We start from the raw sequence: 23,337 nt of genomic DNA, 5'->3' as shown, positions 1-23,337 counted from the left end.
TCTGCTTGTCCCCTCAATATCTTTAATTTGGCGGCGGTTTTTTCCACCATAGCCAGCTGCCAGATTTTTTAATGCCAATAATCAACTGTGGTCCCGATAAGCAACAACGTGGCTAGGGTTAAACAAGCTGCTGTCAACAGGTACCTAATTCTTTGCATTTGAAGTCTGCATTATTCCTGTCAAAAATATTAAGAAATGCCAATTGGGGGGTCATGTCCAATGGTGACTTAACTATAGCTTTAATCTGGGTAAAAACCATTTTCCAAAATTCCATCGCCCTGGGGCACGACCACCACATGTGATAATACGTACCCTTCATTTGGCACCCTCTCCAACAAATTGGAGAAGCAGTTGGAGTGGTATACTGAATGGAACTGGACTGCCTTCCAGTCGATCCCGACTTATGGCTACCCTATGAATAGGGTGTTCATGGCAAGCAGTGTTCAGAGGGGGTTTCCCATTGCCTCCCTCTGAGGCTAGTCCTCCCCAGCTGGCTAGGACCTGCTCAGCTTGCCACAGCCGCACAAGCCAGCCCCTTCCTTGTCCACAACTGCCAGCTGGGGGGCAACTGGGCTCCTTGGGACTATGCATCTTGCCCACGGCTGCCCAGGTGGCAGGGCACTTAACCCCTTAGCCACTCACTGTGGGGATGATCTTTAGCTGGCCCTTGACACCCAGGAGACACAAGCGGGGATCTGAACTCACAGACTCTGGACTCCCAGCCAGGCTCCCCTCCCCACTGTATGCTAATTTAAGTATTTGTTCTTTAACTTGTGTTGCAGGGGTATCCAAGGCTGGCCAATTCCACAATTTTATTCAATTCTGATCTTCCATACTTGTATTAGCCCCAGCTGTGGGCTGCTTCAAACTGTAAGGATCAGTACCATGGAATCAAGGAGGAAGATTCAAAGGTTTACTCTCAAGGAGACGTTTATTGAGTAATTTAGCAAGCACACCAGCATACCCAATAAATGGAACAGGCTGCAAGGTTCCCACATGGCACCTGCAGTCTGTATGCTGAGCTGGGCCACAACAGGCTTGCCTACCCAGTGGAACAGACCCAGGGTCTCTCACATAGAGGCGTTAAGGTCTGCACCCTGAGCTCACGGCACAGGCACCTTTTATAGAGAAAATCTTGGCAAGGCATACACAATGACGGAATGCATCATTAGCTATATCTAACATCAAATCAGCACATCTTGACAGGGTACATCATTAATCAGACTAGGCATCAAAGCTGCCCTATGCCTAATAGACAATGACTACTATCTCACTACCTTTGAAGTATCCCCGTCCCTTGATCTGGGGTGTCCAGGCACCGGATGGATCACCCTATTTACGTGCGAGGACACTGGTCTGGTGCCAAAGCACATCTTGACCTCTCTATGCTACTCTTTCCATGGCACGTGTCCTACTGTTAATCAGCACGTGCAGCCCATCCTTGGCACATGTAGCTCATTAGAGCTAACTGGATCAGTGCCAAGGCTACTGTACATCAAACGGTCCTTTCCCTCCCTACCACCCTCCTATCACATGTGCTACCGGTTCTCAGCACATGCAGCTTGTTAGTGGCTGACTAGATGAGCTTCAAAGAGGTGTTCTTGAGGCTACATCTAGCCTCCTCATAGATAAGGCCCAGCTGAGGGACACTGGCTGTTCCGCAACCTCATCTTCTAACAAACTAGTTCTCTGGCAGGTGTCCAAGCTACAGAAGACAACATTATGAGCTTAACTATTAAATCTTACCCTCCTAAAAGCACTTATACATATAAAAGCAATAAGGCAGCCTTGCATAATGGTTATAGCAATCACATACATGCCCCAGGGTATACAATACTATACCTATGTCATTTTCCCATAGCTGTTTAAGGCCTGTGAGATTTGCCAAATCTTTGTCTATTAACAGAGTATAAATGTTAGAGATTTGACCTTTTAGCTGCAGATGTTGTTAACCACCATCATTCCAAAAGCTGACAGCTTTTTCGTTGCTTGTGTTTCTTCCTTTGTCAGAAAAGCTGTCAGTTGTCACCACTGAAACCATCCTAAGGAACTTCATTTAAGATTACCCTAGCTTCTTCCTCAGATAACATCCTGCCGTCTTTGCAAAACTCCCTTGGCCTATAAAGGCCTTTAGACTTCCAGTCTTGCAATGGAAATATTCTATATTTATTTTAAAAAATGTGGATGGAAGGTGTCAGTGGAGAGACCCATGAGGAAATTGATTTTACTCTGCGAGACCAACATCGATATAAGGCTGCTGTGAAGGGATTGTCCTGTATTTGAGCTGTGGTTTGTTTATTTTGTTGTGTATAAAATAAAGAGCTTAGAGTGTACCCTTTAAAACGTTTGTTTTCTATTGATGTCCATCTCTTTTCCCCATCGTCTCTCAAAAAAGAAATCAAGTGATATAATTGATTGGCTTCATAATAAGGGTGGATATGAGATATTCTCCAGCCCTCCTCCCATCCTGTTTGCCTGTAACAATATTGTTGGCTGATCCAGGGTTTTTTCTTTGACAAAATAAAACGATTCTATTTTGCTTTGCCAAATATTCAATTGCATGTCTGGGATCCATATTGGAAATAAAAAATGTTGATTTAGTAAGCACTGTCATTTTAACTGCAGCTATTCAAGCTGCTTTCATTTCCTATATTGCAGTTTTTTAAAAATTACAATCTGCATTCCATAGAAATCAAACTGCAATTCCTCAGTTCACCATGTGCACACCCACACACAAGATAAATGCTTCTTACAAAGCTCTCCACTGGGGAGAAAGCAGCCAAGGATTGGTCAAGCAGCCTAAGGTCACTTGTGAACACGCAAAAGTGCTACAGAGGACGTTGGTGCAAAGGCAACACCAGCTGCAACCACCTCCAAGGCCTTGCTCCTGCACTGCCAGTCCAGAGCTACCTCAGGAGGAAGATTATTGTGAAGGTGTTCCTTCCTCTTTTGAACGTGCAGTGGGGCAGATTTCCCTCCCTAGGGGTGGGAACTCAAGCGCCCTTGGGGGGGGTTGAGGAGGCCCCTATTCTAGTTGTAAACAGGTCTTACGGGGAGCATTTCCTGTTAAAGAGTGCACATTCCTGCTCCCTCACTTATAGATTCATAGAATAGTCGAGTTGGAAGGGGCCTCTAAGGCCATCCAGTCCAACCCCCTGCTCAATGCAGGAATCCAAATCAAAGCATTCCTGACAGGTGGCTGTCCAGCCGCCTCTTGAAGGACTCCAACGGCTTCCGTAAAGTGACACCGAAGGCATTTCTCCCCCTCAGTTCCCGGTGCTGCATGTGTTTTGGGAATGTGACTGGCTGCTGGCAAGAACTGGTACTTTCTGCATCACAGCCAATACCAGGCTTCAGTGCTTGACAGGGCATGGTAAACACCACCATCAGTTTACACAGGGCTGTACAGAGCAATATAAAACAAAACTAAGACAGGCCTCTTTTCCAAGGAGCTTACAACCTGAAATATGGCAGAGCAGAAGGGGTGGAATGACATCTCAAAGCAACATCGCCACTTCAGAAGGAAACACTGAGGTCCGGTGCCTTGCATACATTAGATCCCTGGCAACTCCAGGTAGAGTTAGAAGAGAACTCCGTCTGAAAACCTGGAGAGCCGCTGCCAATCAGTGTAGACAATACACAGCTAGATGGACCAAGGGTCCAACTCAGTAGAAGGCGGTGTCCTATGTCCTTATCATGTGAATTACCCTCACGGAAAATGGTGTTAGAAGCCCCATTAATAGAGTTTGTGAAACGAAAGCAACTGCCCACCTGCACATGTACAGAGTTGGGCAGGCAGCAGCAGCTTCTGCAAGGCATGGTGGCAGCTAAGAGGCTGAAGCGCAGCTGCAACATGAAGGCTTTGGGCTGCACCGAGGGCTGCAGCAGGGCTCCAGCGAGGGGTCGCTGCCCCGCCCAGGCTGGCTCTCCCCAAACTCCATCAGCCTATCAAAAAGCGCCTTCTGAAGCCAGACCTCCTTCAGGACAGCCAGAACATCAGGCCCCACGGCCTCTGCCTGAAGGAGGTTGTAATTCTCTGCAGGATCTGACTCCAGGTCGAACAGCAGCGGGGGCTCATGGGCCATCAGAGGGGTGGTCCCGTGGCAGTCGTGGTCAGGTGTTGTGTCACTGTGGAAGGCACCTAGAGGGACACAAGGAGAAGAAACGCGACTCCGTCACCTTCTAGGCGAGGACGGGGCAAAGAGAAGATGGCCACCAAGAGACGAGGAGGACAAGGCCATCCATAGAAACATTTCATAGATTCAAGAGCAATTTTCCATTGGTTAGGTTGCACAGAGTATCCTCACTCAATCACCTTCTAGGTCAGGAAGGGGCTAAGAGAATGTGACTGCCGGGGGGTGGGCAAGCAGGACAAGATCAAGCCCCTCTCACAATGGAGTGTGCGTGTGGGGAGGCTCACCTTGTGTGAAGAAGTGGGCTTTGTACTTTCCGTAGCGGACTGCAAAGACGCCAAGCAACTGGCTTGGGGCTGGCGGGTAATAGAACACGGCTTGACGGGGGCTCTGCAAGAAGAACAGAGTGAAACGGGGGGGAGTTCACATAAGCTGCATAACAGGAGCTGGGGGCGGGTGTACAACATGCACATCTCACCCTGGGCTCCCTGCCGCCCCGTCCTGCCCCGGAGCCAGCCCTCTTTTCCAATCCAGCTGCAGGCCAAACGACATGCTTCCTAAAACCCACGGCCACTGCTGACCCGCATCTCTCGATGCCACGTGGCATGACCCTGCTAGGAATTTCCCCTCCCACATTCCACTTCACCAGCTGCCACATGAGGAGGGTGGAAAAACATGGCGCATGGCGGCATCAGCTGCAGGGCTGCTTAACTAAACATTACCTAGAAACAGGAGGCCCATTAATTGGGCCATGCCTTTTCAGGCAATCTATAGGTTATTCATTTTAACCCGGCTGGGCAATGCAACATATTGCATTTGCTATGAGGAACACCCACCCACCCTGTGATTCCCTGGTGTTTTCTGCAGCAAATGCATCACGTGGAAGCGAGATGCACATGCAGAATCACTCAAAAATCTTCCACCACAATCACAGCATGTTGTCCAAAATCAGAGGACTGTCCACCTCTCCATCAGTAACTCTCTTGCCTCCTTGTCACCCTGCAACAGGACCAGCCGCAGGGAAAGGCCATCGCTCAATGGCAGAGCGCCTGCTTTGCACGTAGAAGGCCCCAGGTTCACCCTCCAACGGCATCTCCAGGTAGGGCCCGCCTGAAACCCAGGACAGCCAATCAGCGCCAACAACACTGAGCTGCTTGGCCCAATGGTCTGGCTCAGTATAAGGCAGCCTCCTGTGTTCCAGGTGCTTACTTGGGGGCACCAATGAAGCAGTCACATGATCAGAGAAGGGCACACACACACACACCAGATCCCTTGCAGAGCAGGGTGATCGGAGCTCCCAATTCTTACACCACACATGATCTGGGAATGGTGCCCCAGGATCTGGGCACCCCCTCTGCAGATCGGATAGCACCGCCTCTCTCCACTGCCAGCTGATTCTTCCTCATCTCTGCCACAACCTCGTTTATCAGAGGTTAGCTTAGCAGGTTGTTGTAGCAGCGCAACTCCAAAGGACTCCAGTGGAACGGCTGCAGGCCTGGAAGACCTATCTGAGATGGCACAGATGAAGCAGGCTACAGACTGGCGGGATATAGTGCCCCCTCCCCATTTCCACTCCCACCGGCCCGGACAGAGGCCATCAGGCTCACCTTTCTGCTCCCAAAGAGAAGAGAGCTGAGGTCGTAGCCGTCCAGCGTGACATTGGGGAGGGGTGCCCCGGTCAGAGCTGCCACCGTGGGTAGAATATCTAGGGTGCTGGCCAGCTCGTGGGTCACACCTAGCCCCAGAGACAGAAAGAAAAAACAGATGCTTAGGGGGGTACTTTACACTGTGGAATTTTAATGCTGCCTTGATTTCTTGTAACCCACCTTGGGAGGGTGAATGGCCCAAAACAGGAGTGGGGAACCTCTTTGGCTCGGGGGGGGGGCAGATCTTTAACTGGTTTCACTCTGCAGGCCAGAGTGCAGAGTGACGGGGGTGGGGTGGGACAAGCCACCTGTCAATCACAGTGTCATTATGACATCACATGATGGTGGGTTGTCCCACTCACCTGTCAAAACTCCTTGCGCCTGACACCCAGATTGGCAACCAGTGCGCAAGGGGTGCTGCCAGCCTTACGCTTGGTGCTTTGGGAAGAACTGGGCTGGCAAAGCGCTTCCGCTGGTGGGTAGGGGAGAAAAGCCAGCTGACGGACATGTGGGAACAGTTTGGAGACAATGGAGTTTCCCACCCCTGCCATTAAAATGTAGTCCAGAAATCCATTTGAAAACTGCCCCATTGCTTAACTAATAGGTATCCAGCACAGACAGCCCCATTGCAAGTCCAAGCAAGCCCCATCCCACCAGCCAGGTTCTAAGCATGGGATGCAAGGTCCAAGGCAGGCCAGCATACATGCACAGCTCTTGGGGACACAATCTTTTTTTTAAAAAAAACACCAAGATTCTAGCCCTCATTGTGAGGACATGTTCTGTGCCACCCTCTGAACGCAAGGCAGGTGGAAAGGCAGCTGAAGGAGACACAGGACCACACCAGTTCCGTGGCTGTTGTGACCCTGAGGCCATCAATGGCCACATGTACCTGGGGCAATGCGGCCTGGCCAGTAGGCCACTGCAGGCTCCCTCATCCCGCCCTCGTAGGTTGTGCCTTTGCCACACTTGAGGTGGCCAGAACTGCCCCCTCGGGACATGCGCATCATCTCAGGGCTGTAAAAGATAGAAAATGTGTTTGTGTATATATCCACACACACACAATATTATATGTCTCACACACAAAGACACACTCCCAATAGAGACACTTCTATTCCTCATACGTCACTCTTGCACCACCATTTTCATTCAAGGTAGCCCCTTTCTGACAATCTCAGTGACTCAAAGCTTCCAAAATTTTACAGATTTGATGGCTAGCTAGCGTATGTTACCTTCAAGGAGACTAGCAACCCAGCTGACCCTTCCTGGTATGCAAGTCAAAAGTGCCTGGGTGGCAACGGAACTCATCTCTGACGTTACCAATTCACTGTCTGTCCTAATCAAATCTCTGGCCCTCGGCAGACCTCCTTGGCGCAAATCTTTCCTACTTCCTGAGCAAAAACATTGGGAACCTGCCCTGGGTCAGATCTCCTTGAGATGAGAAGTGCCCTCACCCGTTGTCGGACGTGAAGAACACCAGGGAGTCGTTCTCTACCCCGCTCTCCTGCAGTGCTTGCAAGATGTGCCCCACGGCTCCGTCAAACTCAAGGAGGGCGTCTCCAAAAGGGCCCCTGGGTGAGCGGCCCACATACTCTTGGCTCCCAAACTGGGGGTAGTGGGTGTGCTATGGAGGGGAGAACACGTTACTCGCAAATTTGTTGTTGTTGTTGTTATTATTATTATATAAACATTAACTAGAAGCATAGACAAGGCATGTTATGTAGAAGCACTCTGGTTCCTCGGTTCCTCTAGATACCTGTAAATCATGAGTCCATTTCTCCATGATTGCCAGATTCCATCAGTTTTTATACCACAGGGGTAAGTGGAGGTCCTGAGCAGTTTCCCATCTTTGTGCAATGGAGATCTGAGCCGCAGCCAACATCCATGTAAGCAGTTATTTTGCGTGAAGCTTTGTTATAGGTTCAATAGAGACAGTTGTGGGGTAACTGAGATATTTGTTTACAATATTTTTGAAATTTCTTGATATACTTCCACCCAGAAATAGTGTACAGGGGAACACTACCACCAAATATGTAAGAATGTCCCCCTGGACCCACATCCACGCCAGCAAGCTGGGCATGTTACTTGAAAACGTTAACCAGCTACACCGTTCAACAGGGCTGGGAGGAACAGGCCAGCTCTGCCTTCAGCATACAAATGAACAACAGGGAGAGCGGATAGTGCATCTGCCTTGCGTGCAGTAGGTCCCACATTCAGTCCCCAATGGCATCTCCAGGTAGGGCTGGATGAGGCCCCTGCCTGAAAACTTGAAGAGCTGCTGCCAGTCAGTGCAGATCATACTGAGCTAGGTGGAGCAATGATCTCACTTGGCCTAAGGCAGCTTCCTATAAACAGTTTCAGAAGAAGACAAGAAAAGCCCAGCTGGATCAGACCTCATGGAAACAGAAGCTCAATTTAAGAATCCAGGCTCTGGCGAATTATAGTTGACAGAGCAGATGTTATGAAATTGTAACCGTACCCTACTCCTCTGTATCCCCCCCCCGCAACCTCAGCCTAATTTGTCCACCATAAACAGATCCCTACCAATCCCATTTCAATGTCTGGGCCTTCTTTGTGGTGGCTCCTGATGGTAGAACTCCCTTCCTTTGGAGATATGTCTGTCTCCCTCACTTAAGGCTTTTAAGGGGGGAAAACACTTTTTCATGCGGGCCTTTGAGGGAGGATCATAAGCCTGACATGGTTTTCTTCTTTGTCTACTGCTGAATTATTGAACACTTTTAACAGTTTGATGTAACGTTTTAATGATGTTCCAACTAGATTATTTTATTTTGTTCTGTTCACCACCCTGGGGTCCTACTGGACAAAAGTCAGTCTAAAATTATAAACAAATAAATCCTGGATCTGACAGCACTCAACGTTCAGCCATCCAGTAGGGTGTGATGTCCTTATATGTTAAAACCTGTAAATATGGTAAGTGCAGGTTTATTAAGGGATATATGGTAAGTGAGTTGAATGAGAGGGGGGAAGAGCATGGGTTGGAAGGCTGGAGAATGCTGGATGATGATTGGCTGAGTGTTTGAATGGCTGAAGGTATAAATGGGAGGATGACAGTTGAGAGGGGGTCGGTTGGTGAGAGTGGTTGGAGAGTCGTTAGTGGAGAGTCATTTGGATGGGTTGGTTGGCAGAGTTCTGACGGAGGGTTGGATTATATTTGGCTGGTATTTAGACAGTAAATATATGACCAGAAACATAAAGAGTGACACTATAAGAAACCATTCACTTGTTAAACATCCCTAAAGTAATCTTGTTATTTCCTAGTGTTATCAAATAAAAACTTTTATTGGTTTACCAAAAGCCTGGTCCAGAAGGGAGGGCAGGGGAATTACCAGGGCTGAAGGGAAACTGTATCTAATGGTGGCAGCGGTGAAGGAAGAAAGTGTAACATCGTCAAGTATCCAGAGCAACCCAGGATCGTATGCTTTATAGACAAAGATACAAGGGAGTTGTGGACAGCGAGGGCACCCAGACACAGAGTGACAAGCCATAGGGAGACTAAGGCAAAGTCTCTAGCAGTATTGTTTACAGGGAGTGGCTGGTGGTGCTGCCTAGCAGTGGGATCTTGAAAGATCTGTGCTAGAGCGGAGTGAGAAAAAATAAAAACGACAATCCTGACTGGTGGTGTCCTGAGGTGGTGCCTAGTGAAAGGCGGTAGCCACAAGCAGGTGGGAACCTGACAGGTGGAGCCAAAGGTGGGAACGTCACATAGGGCCACCGAGGAACCTCACTCAGAGGACAGATAAATTAATAACGTATTCCAACTTACCACATCCTTTAAGTCTCAGGGCTGGGGACAGCAGCAGCACACACAGTAAAATATCAACTCAACCTTGAGCTAAATCAGCTCACGCCCAACACTGCTATTAATTGCCGGGTGATCAGAGGTATGCAACATTTTACTTTTATAAAATCGTTGTTCTGCAGCAGAAGAGTTCTGAGATTTTGGACCACGGAAAGTGTATATACAAGTACTCATTTTACAGGATGCCTTTTGCTAGCCAAGGGTGGGGCAGAGTGTGGTATGGGGGGTGCCTATTATTATTATTTTAAGCACACAACCCCTTTAAAAAGCTACTCAAAGACGTGACCTGCAGCAGTGAGTTCCACAGTTCCAATTTAGCTTTGCTCTGTGTGAAGAAAAACTGTCCTGGTTTAGCTTCAGAGAGGGGGATGGATCAGAGTGCCCATCAACAAGAGAGCACCCTGGAGGATACAAGAGGATGGAAGGGCTTCAGGCTGGCAATTCTTGCCAGAGTGGCATAAGCTCATCTCACTCAGAGGCGGGCAGGGCTTGAGGTCTGCTGGACTCAAGAAAACAGGGTCCAGCCCATCCCAAGAGCAGGAATGAGATGTAATGGCCTGGGTTCTTTGCCCCAAACCTACACAAAGAGCTCGTTGCACCGCAGACTCGCTTCAGAACTTACGTGGGAGGCATAATAGAGCAGAAAGGGCTGGTTGTGGCGGGCGCAGGCCCTGATGAAGTCCCGGGCAAAGGCAACGTAGCGGGGCTGCAAGCGAGGGAAGGAGAGGGGCTGCTCGATGATGGTCTGGTTCCAAAGCAGAGGGACGGGGACCACGCCCAGGTCGCAGTTCCCAAAGCACGGGGTGCTGGGGGGAAAGCAGGTGAGGTTCCGGCAGGGGCCCTGCAACAGGAGGGAGAAGAGGGTGTCGTTACAGGAGGGCAGTGCCAAGGGCATACAGGAGACACATGGCATGTTGGCAGGTCCACATGTGCAAAAACCCCACAGGCACTCACTGTCTTAGAAGCCCATTCGGATGATTCCCCTCGTCATTTTGCCCCACACTCCCTGGGGGTTCCCATACAGGGAATGCTGAAATTTAACCTCCCTCTCTCTCTCTCTTGCACACACACACAAGAAACGTAGCAACATTCCCCAACTAAGAGCTTAACGACAGCCCTGCCAGAGCAGACCAAAGGCCCACATAGCCCAGCAGCCGGTTCTCAGACTGGCACATAAGATGCTTCCAGGGAAGCCCCAAAGCCTTCGCCTGCCTTGATCCCCGGCAAATGGTACTCGGGGGCACATTTTGAAACTTAGTATGTTCAAAGCTCACGTCTGAGAGTCATTTTCCCAACAATTAAATCTCCTTGTGCTGATGATGCAGTCTTAAGGTAACTGTGTTCAGGTGCTACCCTGCCAAATCCAGTGCTCTGGCTTTGTTAATCCCCAAATTAACCGGCAAAAGCAGTAACTGCAAATGCGGTAGAACTAGGAAGAAAAGTCACCTTTTCCCAAGTAGATTTGAGTTAGAACCTTTCCCTAAAATTGCTTGAAGTGCAGCCTGGAGCAGAGCACAGGTGTCACATAACACACAGACCCCTCCCCCCTTGAACCTCCACCATTCCCCTCCCCCCATCCGCTTCTCACCTGGTCATGTGAGTAGGGCACCCCCAAGTAGTGGTCAAACCCTTGGTGTGTGGGCAGGAACATCCCATTGGGTCCTACTCCCAGGTGCCATTTGCCTACCATGGCGGTAGTATAGCCCCGCCCTTTCAGCAACTCCGCCACAGTCACCTCGGCCAATGGGAGACCTCCCCGTGAGCCAGGGTAGAACACGCCGGGGTAAACGCCGGAGCGCGTCTGGTAGCGTCCCGTCAGCAGGGCTGCCCTGCAGGTAGGACAACAGGTAAGAAAGGTGCTAGACCTCAAGGGCCACCCCCCAGCCAGCCATGCAGCTCCAGCTGACCCCAACCCACCCAAACAGGAATGTGCAGGCTGGATAGTCGCCCACCCACCAAAAGGTCCCCAGGATGGAGAGAAGGGTGTGGTGGAATAAGCAAGGTCCCATCGCTGTTAATGTGTGGAACTGGGTGCGGGTGATGCCTGCACATCCTAGCAGTGGAGAAAGGGAAGAACCAAGCATGGAAAAGATGAGTGTCCCCTTTGGTGTGAATGTCATATGAATTAACTCCTGGCTCCAGTTAAGCATGGGGGGGGGGGGAGAAGACCAGAAGGTGAGACAGATATTGCCGTACCGCGAAGGGCTGCACACAGGGCTGCTGCTATAGAAGTCAGTGAAGCGCAGGCCCCCGGCTGCCATCTTGTCCAGGTTGGGCGTTGTGGAGCTGGGGTGCCCGTAGCTGGCCAGATCTCCAAAGCCCAGATCGTCAGCAAAAATGAGGACAATGTTGGGAGGCTGCCTGGCTGAACTCAGCAGGGCCAGGATAACAACTTGGCACAGCACCAGGAGCCCCTGCGCAGGCATGGCCAACGAAGGTGTGTCCCTGAAGACCTTCCCGCAGGTCAAGTGCGTGCCAATGCCGGCCGCCACGGCACCTGATAGTGAGGCTGGTCCCAGGAAGCCTCTTAGCCCTCAGCCTGCCCGCGTCAGAGGAACAATTGCTGCAGCAGGCTTGTCTCTGCCCAACTAGGGCTGTCGGGCATCAGCCAAAGGTTCCAGCACCAACCCTGAGCAACTGGTGCCTCTAGTCAGCAGCCGCGTTCTGGAGCAGCAGGACCGCAGTGCCAGAAGGTCGCCGTGGCAAATGCCCATCGTCCAAAGATCAGCCCATGCCCTCCAGACACCTACAGGCGACAAGTGGAAAACCAATGCTCTCTGGAAGGAAGGCCTGCAGGGAGAAAAGAGGACTCAAAAGAAAGAATCCGAGGAGCGCATCACTAAGAACATTAAGCCCCAACGAGAGAAAACACGTTTAAGAACAAAAGAGCAACCTCTTGGATCAGACCAAGAGCCCTTATGACTGGGCTTCCTCTTTTCTGCCCTGTTACAAGCTCTATAGCATCTCATTGACCAGATTTCATTACGGTCCCACCAAAGATTTGTACAACATGTTTACAGCATCAGCAGGCTTGTATCTGATTCTTAACCTCACAGTCCCTCGCACGGAGCTTGCCTTGTCTTCATCTGCACACAGGGAGGGTTGATGTTTGAACTGGGCTATGCACTTCAGTGCCAAGATCCCATTCTTGGTAAACCACCACCGGCTCAGACCCCCCATGAGCCAATAGGTGAAGTTGGGATGTACGTTTGCCCCAGTTTCTGTCACTTTACACTTCCACTGACCCACAACTACCATTTTGTTGCGTATTCATCCAGTTTAGGGGGATCCTTTTGGAAACTGCTCACAGGGCTGTTTTGTTTTCGCCACACTGAATATCTGGGCATTATCTGCAAATGTGACCACCTCGCTGCTCACCCCCAGCCACAAGGTCATTCATGAAAAGGTAAAAAAACCCAAACCACTGGTCCCAATACAGACCGGGGGGGGGGCATTGTTACACCATTGGGAGAACTCTCCGTTTATTCCTGTTCTCGACTTCCTGTCCTTTAACATGTGACCAATCCATAAGAGGACTTCCCAACTTTCATCTTTTGATGTGGGACTTGGCCAAAAGGTGTTTGACAGTCTACGCAGTGCCTGTCAGTCTGCCCATATAAGAACATAAGAACATAAGAGCCTGCTGGATCAGGCCAGTGGCCCATCTAGTCCAGCATCCTGTTCTCACAGTGGCCAACCAGGTGCCTGGGGGAAGCCCGCAAGCAGGACCTGAGTGCAAGAACACTCTCCCCTCCTGAGGCTTCCGGCAACTGGTTTTCAGAAGCATACTGCCTCTGACTAGGGTAGCAGAGCACAGCCATCATGGCTAGTAGCCATTGATAGCCCTGTCCTCCATGAATTTGTCTAATCTTCTTTTAAAGCCATCCAAGCTGGTGGCCATTACTGCATCTTGTGGGAGCAAATTCCATAGTTTAACTATGCGCTGAGTAAAGTACTTCCTTTTGCCTGTCCTGAATCTTCCAACATTCAGCTTCTTTGAATGTCCACGAGTTCTAGTATTATGAGAGAGGGAGAAGAACTTTTCTCTATCCACTTTCTCAATGCCATGCATAATTTTATACACTTCTATCATGTCTCCTCTGACCCGCCTTTTCTCTAAACTAAAAAGCCCCAAATGCTGCAACCTTTCCTCGTAAGGGAGTCCCCTTGATCATTCTGGTTGCCCTCTTCTGAACCTTTTCCAACTCTATAATATCCATTCTAAGATGAGGCGACCAGAACTGTACACAGTATTCCAAATGCGGCCGCACCATAGATTTATACAACGGCATTATGATATCGGCTGTTTTATTTTCAATACCTTTCCTAATTATTGCTAGCATGGAATTTGCCTTTTTCACAGCTGCCGCACACTGGGTCGACATTTTCATCGTGCTGTCCACCACAACCCCGAGGTCTCTCTCCTGGTCGGTCACTGCCAGTTCAGACCCCATGAGCGTATATGTGAAATTAAGATTTTTTGCTCCAATATGCATAATTTTACACTTGTTTATATTGAATTGCATTTGCCATTTTTCCGCCCATTCACTCAGTTTGGAGAGATCTTTTTGGAGCTCTTCGCAATCCCTTTTTGTTTTAACAACCCTGAACAATTTAGTGTCGTCAGCAAACTTGGCCACTTCACTGCTCACTCCTAATTCTAGGTCATTAATGAACAAGTTGAAAAGTACAGGTCCCAATACCGATCCTTGAGGGACTCCACTTTCTACAGCCCTCCATTGGGAGAACTGTCCGTTTATTCCTACTCTCTGCTTTCTGCTTCTTAACCAATTCCTTATCCACAAGAGGACCTCTCCTCTTATTCCATGACTGCTAAGCTTCCTCAGAAGCCTTTGGTGAGGTACCTTGTCAAACGCTTTTTGAAAGTCTAAGTACACTATGTCCACTGGATCACCTCTATCTATATGCTTGTTGACACTCTCAAAGAATTCTAATAGGTTACTGAGACAGGACTTTCCCTTGCAGAAGCCATGCTGGCTCTGCTTCAGCAAGGCTTGTTCTTCTATGTGCTTAGTTAATCTAGCTTTAATAATACTTTCTACCAGTTTTCCAGGGACAGAAGTTAAGCTAACTGGCCTGTAATTTCCGGGATCCCCTCTGGATCCCTTTTTGAAGATTGGCATTACATTTGCTACTTTCCAGTCCTCAGGCACGGAGGAGGACCCGAGGGACAAGTTACATATTTTAGTTAGCAGATCAGCAATTTCACCTTTGAGTTCTTTGAGAACTCTCGGGTGGATGCCATCCGGGCCTGGTGATTTGTCAGTTTTTATATTGTCCATTCAGCTTAGAACTTCCTCTCTCGTTACCACTATTTGTCTCAGTTCCTCAGAATCCCTTCCTGCAAATGTTAGTTCAGGTTCAGGGATCTGCCCTATATCTTCCACTGTGAAGACAGATGCAAAGAATTCATTTAGCTTCTCTGCAATCTCCTTATCGTTCTTTAGTACACCTTTGACTCCCTTATCATCCAAGGGTCCAATTGTCTCCCTAGATGGTCTCCTGCTTTGAATGTATTTATAGAATGTTTTGTTGTTGGTTTTTATGTTCTTAGCAATGTGCTCCTCAAATTCTTTCTTAGCATCCCTTATTGTCTTCTTGCATTTCTTTTGCCAGAGTTTGTGTTTTTTTATTTTCTTCATTTGGACAAGACTTCCATTTTTTGAAGGAAGACTTTTTGCCTCTAAGAGCTTCCTTGACTTTGCTCGTTAACCATGCTGGCATCTTCTTGGCCCTGGCGGTACCTTTTCTGATCTGCGGTATGCACTCCAGTTGAGCTTCTAATATAGTGTTTTTAAACAACTTCCAAGCATTTTCGAGTGATGTGACCCTCTGGACTTTGTTTTTCAGCTTTCTTTTTACCAATCCCCTCATTTTTGTGAAGTTTCCTCTTTTGAAGTCAAATGTGACCGTGTTGGATTTTCTTGGCAATTGGCCAGTTACATGTATGTTTAATTTAATAGCACTGTGGTCACTGCTCCCAATCGGTTCAACAACACTTACATCTTGCACCAGGTCCCGGTCCCCACTGAGGATTAAGTCCAGGGTTGCCGTCCCTCTGGTTGGTTCCATGACCAACTGGTCTAGGGAATAGTCATTTAGAATATCTAGAAACTTTGCTTCTTTGTCATGACTGGAACACATATGCGGCCAGTCTATGTCCGTGTAGTTGAAGTCACCCATTACTACCACATTTCCTAGTTTGGATGCTTCCTCAATTTCATATCTCATCTCAAGGTCTCCCTGAGCATTTTGATCAGGGGGACGATAGATCGTTCCCAGTATTAAGTCCCTCCTGGGGCATGGTATCACCACCCACAACGATTCTGTGGAGGAGTCTGCCTCTTTTGGGGTTTCGAGCTTGCTGGATTCAATGCCTTCTTTCACGTACAGAGCGACTCCGCCACCAATACGTCCTTCCCTGTCCTTCCGATATAGTTTATATCCAGGGATAACCGTATCCCACTGGTTTTCTCCATTCCACCAGGTCTCCGTTATGCTCACTATATCAATGCTCTCCTCTAAGACCAAGCACTCCAGTTCTCCCATCTTGGTTCGGAGGCTCCTAGCATTAGCGTACAGGCACTTGTAAGCAGTGTCTCTCTTCAAGTGTCTTTGGCACTTGTGGTTAGGTCTGTGGTAATTTTGCTCTTCTGAATTTATATCCTGTGCCCCTGCTCTCACAATGCCTACTTCTAGGCCTACCCCTTTTAAAATTTCATCATTTCTTTGGTTTTTATCCCAGGGGGGAGGTTTATTCCGAACCGGACCTTTCTCAGCTCCTGTTGGGTTTCCCCCCTCAGTCAGTTTAAAAGCTGCTCTGCCACCTTTTTAATTTTAAGTGCCAGCAGTCTGGTTCCATTCTGGTTCAAGTGGAGCCCGTCCCTTTTGTACAGGCCCGGCTTGTCCCAAAATGTTCCCCAGTGTCTAACAAATCCAAACCCTTCCACCCGACACCATCGTCTCATCCACGCATTGAGACTGCGAAGCTGGGCCTGTCTGGCTGGTCCTGCGCGTGGAACCGGTAGCATTTCAGGGAAAGCCACCTTGGAGGTCCTGGCTTTCAGCATCCTACCTAGCAACCTAAATTTTGCTTCCAGGACCTCACGGCTGCATTTCCCCATGTCGTTGGTGCCAACATGCACCACGACCACTGACTCCTCCCCAGTACTGTCTACCAAACTATCTAAACGACGGGCGATATCCGCAACCTTCACACCAGGCAGGCAAAACACCTTGCGGTCTACACGCCCATCACACACCCCACTGTCTATGTTTCTAATGATCGAATCACCCACTACAAGGATCCCTCCAGCTCCTGGAGATATATCCTCGGCACGAGAGGATAGCTGCTCATCCCCCAAGGAATGGGTCCCTTCTAAGGGATCGTTTCCCTCTTCCTCAGTTGGATGCTCTCCTTCCCCGAGACCATCGTTCTCCATGATAGCAGGAGAGCTATCATCGCTGGAGTGGGACACAGCTATAACGTCCCTGAAGGCCTCCTCCACACACCTTTCTGCCTCTCTCAGCTTTTCCAGGTCAGCCACCTTGGCCTCAAGGAAATGAAGTCGTTCCCGGAGAGCCAGGAGCTCATTGCACCGAGAGCATACCCACGACTTCTGTCCAACAGGCAGATAGTCGTACATGCTGCAGGCGGTGCAAAACACTGGGAAGCCCCCACACCCCTGCTGGCTTCTTACCTGCATAGTTTTGTTTAAGGTTTATTACGTCAATGGGTTGGAGACTGCGGTTTAGTTGAGGTCAGGGAACAGACGGGCAGAGTGGGGGGTCCTGGCCTCCTCGCTCTGCTGCTTAACTCGCCTTGACGCTTCGTCAGCTGGGGCTCCCTCTAGCTCGTGGAGCAGGCTCCCTCGCTAGGGTGCTCTGACTTTATATGTGTGGCTGGTTCCTCCCAGCTACTGCTGCCAGCCAATGATGTGTTACTTGAGGCTGATGGCTATCAGCTGGGGCTTAACTCTTTAGTATTCTCTCAGGCTTCCTTCCTTCCTAAGCAAGGGGCGGGGCTGTTTAAGCTTTTGGCTGCTTTTAATCTAATCAAGGGGCTGCGCCTTCCAGGCAAGTCTTTTGTGTTTGTTTTCCCACCTAGAACAGCCTGACCTTTCTTTAACCTATATGCTTGTTGACACTGCCAAAGAACTTCATGAAATGGCCCTTCAGAGGGAAGTCGCTTATTCTTCAGCTGGGCTGGTCGGGGTCTTTGATCAGACCCAGTAGGGCCCTTCCTGCACTCAAAAGTCAAGCTACCACAGTGTTGAGAGTTTGGGGGTTGGAATGGATGATCCCTGTGAGTCCCCTTCCAGCCTCTGATTTGGAATCCTGTGCCTTGGGGTGAGGGGCTGGCTCTGCTGGAGTTTCTTTTGTTAAGCTAATAGAGTGGCCAGGTTGTTAATGGGCCTATTAGGTGCCCAGCAACTGGTGAATGGTCCAGGAAGATGCTTTATCATTGAAACTCTTCAGGGGAGCCTTCCCCCCCCCCCGTGGCTAGCAGAGGTTTGTGCTTTTGAGTGTGTTTAGAGTGTCTAGAAAGGCCTCTCTGCACTATGGCATTTGGGGTGCCTCCTGCAACCCAGATGGAAAAGCTGGATATTGGACTGCTGATGCCTTGAACCCCTCCATCTTAAGCTCAGGTTGGAATGTGTGTACTGTCAGAGGAGTGCAGCTTGGCAGGAAAAGATCTGCAGCATCAGGCGACTCTGCCTGCAGGAAACTTTTCCCCTAAGGCAGAGGTCTGATGTGGGCTCCTCCCTCACCAGCCTCAGCGGCTGCACATGCAATCCCCGCATGCACTCGGGAGCAGTATACTGCCAGGCACCGGCCACTGGGGGCACATGAGGGCAAAGGGGTCAATGTCCAGAGCGCCACAGAGCATCTGGCTATCTCTGCTGCTGCTGCTGCAGGCAGGAGGCATGATTCGTGGGAGCTTCCTTTGGCCTTTCTATTACAGCGCGGCTGCCAGGCCAAAGCAGCCCCCACCTGTTGGACTACCACCTGCCTGGCTACTCCGGTGCGCCAAAGTCCTCCAGCTCAAAGCAGGGCGCCCCCCTCCCCCAGGACCCCGACCGCAGAAAGCGCCCCAGCCACTTCGGAGGCTCCGCCTGAGATTGGAGGGGGGGGCGCGTAAGAAGGCCCGCGGCTTAACCTTGCGGCGCCCGCAGCTACCCTCGGAGCAAGGAAGAGTCCCGAGCTCAGCGATTGGCGGGGGAGGGGCGGCGCTCTCCTCCCCCCTTTGAGCTGCCCCGGCCTGGAGAGGGGAGAAAGGGAGAAAACAGCCCCTCAAACCGGGGGGGATCTGGGAGTGCAAGGCTGGGGGCGGGCGGGATCCAAGCTCTGCCCAGCCCCTTTGCCCGGGGGATGGCTCCGGGGGGGCGCCCTTCTGCGGCGCTCCCCACCCAACCGGCAGCGCCCAAGCGGGTCCTGTCCCGTCCGCCCTTCCCCGCCTTGCCAGCGCATTGTCGGTGCGCTCCCTCCCGGACACCCCGACCTGCTCCGTGCAGGGACGCCGCCAGCTGTCCCCACGCCCAAGAGCCCCAGACGTGGAGGATGCCGGGACTTGTAGTCACCCGAGGGCCCCGGCCTTAAAGGGGCCGCCTGGGTGGCGCGGAGCAGCTGAGCCGCGGAGCGAGAGAGCCCCACCTGCGGCGACCCTCTCCAGGCGCCTCCCTCGGCCGCTTCGGGAACCGGCGCCGCCCCTCCCCGCCTGGCTGGCCCCTGCGCTTCCGGCATGCGAAGGGTAACTCTAGGGAGCTGCCCTGTCCTGGGGTCGGAGCCTCGGCCCGTCTGCCTGCCCCGGCGAAGAGGACCCCTCTGCAGCCCAAGGGCCGCGTTCCCTGCTGGGCTGCCTTCCGGGGGCCACGTGCCAGAGGCAAACGTGGGCAGAGCGCGCGACGCAACTCTTACCCTTTGCACCGTAGGCGCCGGCGCCCCGCTCGGTCCAGCCGAGCAGAGCTGGCGAGAGGGCAAGCGCAAGGCGGGGCCGGTGAGGGGCTCGGCCCGCGGAGAGCTGCACGGACCAGATCCTGCAGAGGAGCCTGGAGAGGGCTGCCCCCCCTCCTGCCCCGGCTCCCCATTCCAGGTCTACACCGACCGGCAGCCGCAGCTCTCAGGGGAGACATTTCTAGCCCCCTCTGGAGACGCCCAGGGGCGAACCAAAGCACGTGGCTCTGCCGCGGAGCTCGGGCTCTGCCCCGCACTCGCTGGGCGGCTCGCATTGCCCCAACGGCGTTGCGGAACTGCATTAAACCAATTCTTAGAGGCTTTTGTCAGGTATGAAGCAGTAGACAAATAACATAAATAAATAATAACATAATAATAATTGCCACTTTGTCCTTTGAGCAGTTCAAATCCCGCGGGCCTCCCTGCTTGCTGTGTCCTGTCATGTATATGCACCCACCCTCTGGGAACTGGACCATTCGGGTGGGGTATTGCCTCCTTGCCCCCCCACTTGCCTGCCTCCTTGCCTCCCCCCCACTTGCCTGCCTCCTTGCCTCCCCCCCACTTGCCTGCCTCCTTGCCTCCCCCCCACTTGCCTGCCTCCTTGCCTCCCCCCCACTTGCCTGCCTCCTTGCCCCCCCCACTTGCCTGCCTCCTTGCCTCCCCCCCACTTGCCTGCCTCCTTGCCTCCCCCCCACTTGCCTGCCTCCTTGCCCCCCCCACTTGCCTGCCTCCTTGCCCCCCCACTTGCCTGCCTCCTTGCCCCCCCACTTGCCTGCCTCCTTGCCCCCCCCACTTGCCTGCCTCCTTGCCCCCCCCACTTGCCTGCCTCCTTGCCTACAAGCAGTGCAGGTGGGGGCCCTGCCCGGCAGCGCCTTCTCAGCCTCTCGGTGGCTCTGGCCCCGCCTACTCTTGGTCTTCCTGCCGTCTGCCCCACAAGCCCGGAAGGGCGTCAGCTGCCACCAGTGCAGGTGCAGGATTACACTTCATGCATCGAGTGGGCTCTAGGCCACAAACGCTTTTGGTGCCATAATAAAATGTGTTAAGGTGCCAGAAGAATCTCTGCTGTTTTTGCGGCAACAGACTAACTGAGGGCTCCCCCTGCGGGCCAGCCTGACTTGGAAAGATACCCCCCCCCAATGCCTTGGCCAAGGGCATCATCCTGATGGATCCCAGGGCAGCATACAGAATTCCAACAGAATACAGCAGACCATTAGGGCCAGCTGCATCCCCTCAGTGTGACAGAAACACACTCTGTGTATCCTCAGGGATCTTCTCTTCTGTATCACTTGCTCGCGTGTGCCACAACTTCTACAACAGCTTCCAGGACACAGCCTGGAATGGAAGCAAGTTCTCCATTTTAGAGTACGTGTGTGTGTGTGTGTGTGTGTGTGTGTGTGTAAAAAGACATTTTTTTCCTTCTGATAGGGCTCGGTCAGCTGTGTTGGCCTTGAACTCCTTGAGGGACTCCCTCTGATCATATGTCCTGCTGAGAATCGGTCTGCTCTGGACCACCTCTCCACTTACAACCAGTCGCACAGCTGTTCCTTGGGGGCTACCAGAGATTCAAGGCATGTGACGAGAGGACGTTAATGGGGGTATAGAATCTTCTTGCATTTTTCTGCTCGAAGCCACAGAAGAAGCCCAGTGTTAGGGTTAATTGGGGGGGGGCTGTGGATGGGGCCTGCCACGTGAAGTCTCTGCAAGCGATTTGGAAGGGGAGGAGAAGGAGAGAGTTCTTGCAGAGCAAAGGCTGCCTGTCCCTTCGCAGAAGTGTGGCCACTGAGGCACAGAAATCTCTCTTTGGAAGCTGTAGAAGCTGTGAAATATAGAATAGAAACATGAGGGGGGGAGGGGAGGGGAGAGAGAGAGAAACAGAGGCCAAGGTGGGGCGTGTGGTGGCTACAGGCCAGAGGGGCAGAGCCTGGGGAGGAAGGGGAGGCCTCCATGCTCACGAGTGTCCCTTGCATCGCCGCCAGCACCCCCTCCTTGCTCACAGCTGGCCCTCGGCCTCTCCCCTCATCTTGCCAGAAAGTCGCCCCTGATCTGGCAGCGCCTGCTTGAAAGCGGGTCTCGCCCACCACTTGGCACAAATGGGGCAGGGTGGCATATCCAGGCATCGGCACAGTGCCCAGCCAGAAGGGGGGCGGAGGGGGCACCAGGCCAGACAGAACTCCAGTGACAGCCGGTGCTGGGAGGGTGGGCCAGACGGTTAATTACAGGCCCGCTTCATTTGTACTCAATTAACAGACTGGAGCGGGTGCTTTGAGCACGGAGTTGCTGCCAAAGGAATGCCAGGAACAAGGACCCAGCTAGAGAGAATCACCCAGGCTGGCACCAGCACTGGCACCCAAAGGGGCACTGGGCCACATGGCAAGTGGCTACCAAAGTATTTCCTGACCAAACACCCTGAAGGGACAATGCATTTCACAATGTGAAATATACTAATCCAATTAAAAGGTTAAATTCTTCATATTAACATGCACAACCCGGTCTCCCGGCTTTCACACACACACATCCCCATGTCAGTCAGGCTCTAACACAGAATACACTGCCATGAAATGGGATGTTGACCACCTGCTTCCACGGTTTTTGAGCAAAAGGCTCATACAGGAAGACAACTTGCTGGAGGAGGAGAAGCGGAATCTCCACGCGGGGTGGGAGGCAATATCAGATCACATCCCGCCATGAACTCAGTCTCTGGGCATGGATCCTTCGTTGGACGGGGGCCTCTAAATTAAAGCTGAATCCTTAAAAAGGGGTTAGATGCTCCAGGTTCTCAAGCCCAGGAGGTGCGGGGGAAGACAGCCTATTCTGGACAGGGTTGACCTCCCCAGGAAGGAGCAGGTCCCTCGCTCGGGGGTACCCCTGGGCAGGGATGGGCAAATTGGTTGATTTTGGTTCCTCTCAATCTCTCAATTTTCCCTTCTTAAGTTCAGTTCTCCACATTTCCACATCATTTACGATTTCTATTTTTTAAGTTCTCATAAACATTCTTCAGTATTGTAGTGTGAATTTCTCCTAATATAGACATGTTTGTATGCAAATATACACATTTTTGGAAAGCAATTTTTCTTATTATAATGCGTTTTCGTATGCTATTTTATATTCATTTCCATGCACACTTCAGTCCAGTATATGCATTTTTTGTACATATTCCTTGGCTGGAGAACTGCATTGCAAACTGTGGAGAGGCGCACGTTGTGCAGGATGGCTGTGTTCTGGTCCTCATGTTGTCTCAGAAAGTATGGACTAGATAGGGTTGCCTTTAAATGTGAAGTGAATTGCGTTGCTCCCCTGTCCCTCCTCCTAGAGCCTCTGCAAGCTCCACTGTCACTGGAGGTGGCTCAGTTGGCCGGGGCGGCTAGGGATGCCTTTTGCCAACTACAACCCCTTCTGGCCAGAGATGACTGTACTCCATGCTCTAGTAACGTTCAGATTGGATTATTGCAACGCATCCTATGCGGGGCTGCCCTTGAAGATGACTTGAAGACGTCATCTGGTCCAAAATGCAGCAGCCAGAACACTGGCTTGGGGTCTGTTTAGAATGCATAAAATCCCTGTGTTACCACAGCTCCACTGGTTGCCACTTCGTTTCTGGGCCCAATCCAAGGTGCTCACATTAAGTGTTTAAAACCCTAAAAGACTTGGGCCCCAAATATCTGAAAGACCGCCTCCTTCCCTACAGACCCTCTCAGGTGTTGGGATCAACCGAGGGCTCTCTTGGTGGTTCCCCCACCCTCAGAAAGTTGGGGGGGGTGGCCCAGGA

The 23,337-nt window shown here is 51.3% G+C and overlaps 1 protein-coding gene across 6 annotated transcripts; it reads right to left on the bottom strand.

Annotated features, from left to right (window-relative positions):
- Positions 1-912: 912 nt before the first annotated feature.
- On the bottom strand, positions 913-20,432 carry ARSA (arylsulfatase A). Of its 6 annotated transcripts, none has more exons than XM_061637968.1 (9): positions 20,410-20,432; positions 11,793-12,386; positions 11,185-11,425; positions 10,219-10,437; positions 7,231-7,400; positions 6,669-6,793; positions 5,741-5,868; positions 4,421-4,523; positions 913-4,141 (listed from the first exon to the last, which is right to left on the bottom strand). In XM_061637968.1, exons 2-9 carry the CDS (start codon positions 12,020-12,022, stop codon positions 3,828-3,830), a joined length of 1,530 nt encoding a protein of 509 aa, XP_061493952.1. In that variant the 5' UTR covers positions 12,023-12,386; positions 20,410-20,432; the 3' UTR covers positions 913-3,827. The 6 variants fall into 6 exon arrangements, with proteins under 6 accessions (XP_061493952.1, XP_061493950.1, XP_061493953.1 ...); XM_061637966.1 differs by lacking the exon at positions 20,410-20,432 and adding an exon at positions 19,536-19,703; XM_061637969.1 differs by lacking the exon at positions 20,410-20,432 and adding an exon at positions 19,272-19,502 and having other exon boundaries at positions 11,332-11,425.
- Positions 20,433-23,337: the final 2,905 nt, after the last annotated feature.

This window comes from Rhineura floridana, chromosome 8 (assembly GCF_030035675.1).
Source record: "Rhineura floridana isolate rRhiFlo1 chromosome 8, rRhiFlo1.hap2, whole genome shotgun sequence".
Taxonomy (NCBI): Eukaryota; Metazoa; Chordata; class Lepidosauria; order Squamata; family Rhineuridae; genus Rhineura; species Rhineura floridana.
Note: the sequence above shows the minus strand (reverse complement) of the source record. Positions and strands in the feature narration are given on the sequence as shown.

Coding starts and splice junctions, on each gene's coding strand:
- ARSA (XM_061637968.1), bottom strand. CDS start 12,022: ATGCCTGCGCAGGGGCTCCTGGTGCTGTGCCAAGTTGTTATCCTGGCC. Junction 11,426..11,792: donor CCTGTGTGCAGCCCTTCGCG/GTACGGCAATAT, acceptor TCCTACCTGCAG/GGCAGCCCTGCTGACGGGAC. Junction 5,869..6,668: donor GCCAGGCCGCATTGCCCCAG/GTACATGTGGCC, acceptor CTCTGGGGCTAG/GTGTGACCCACGAGCTGGCC.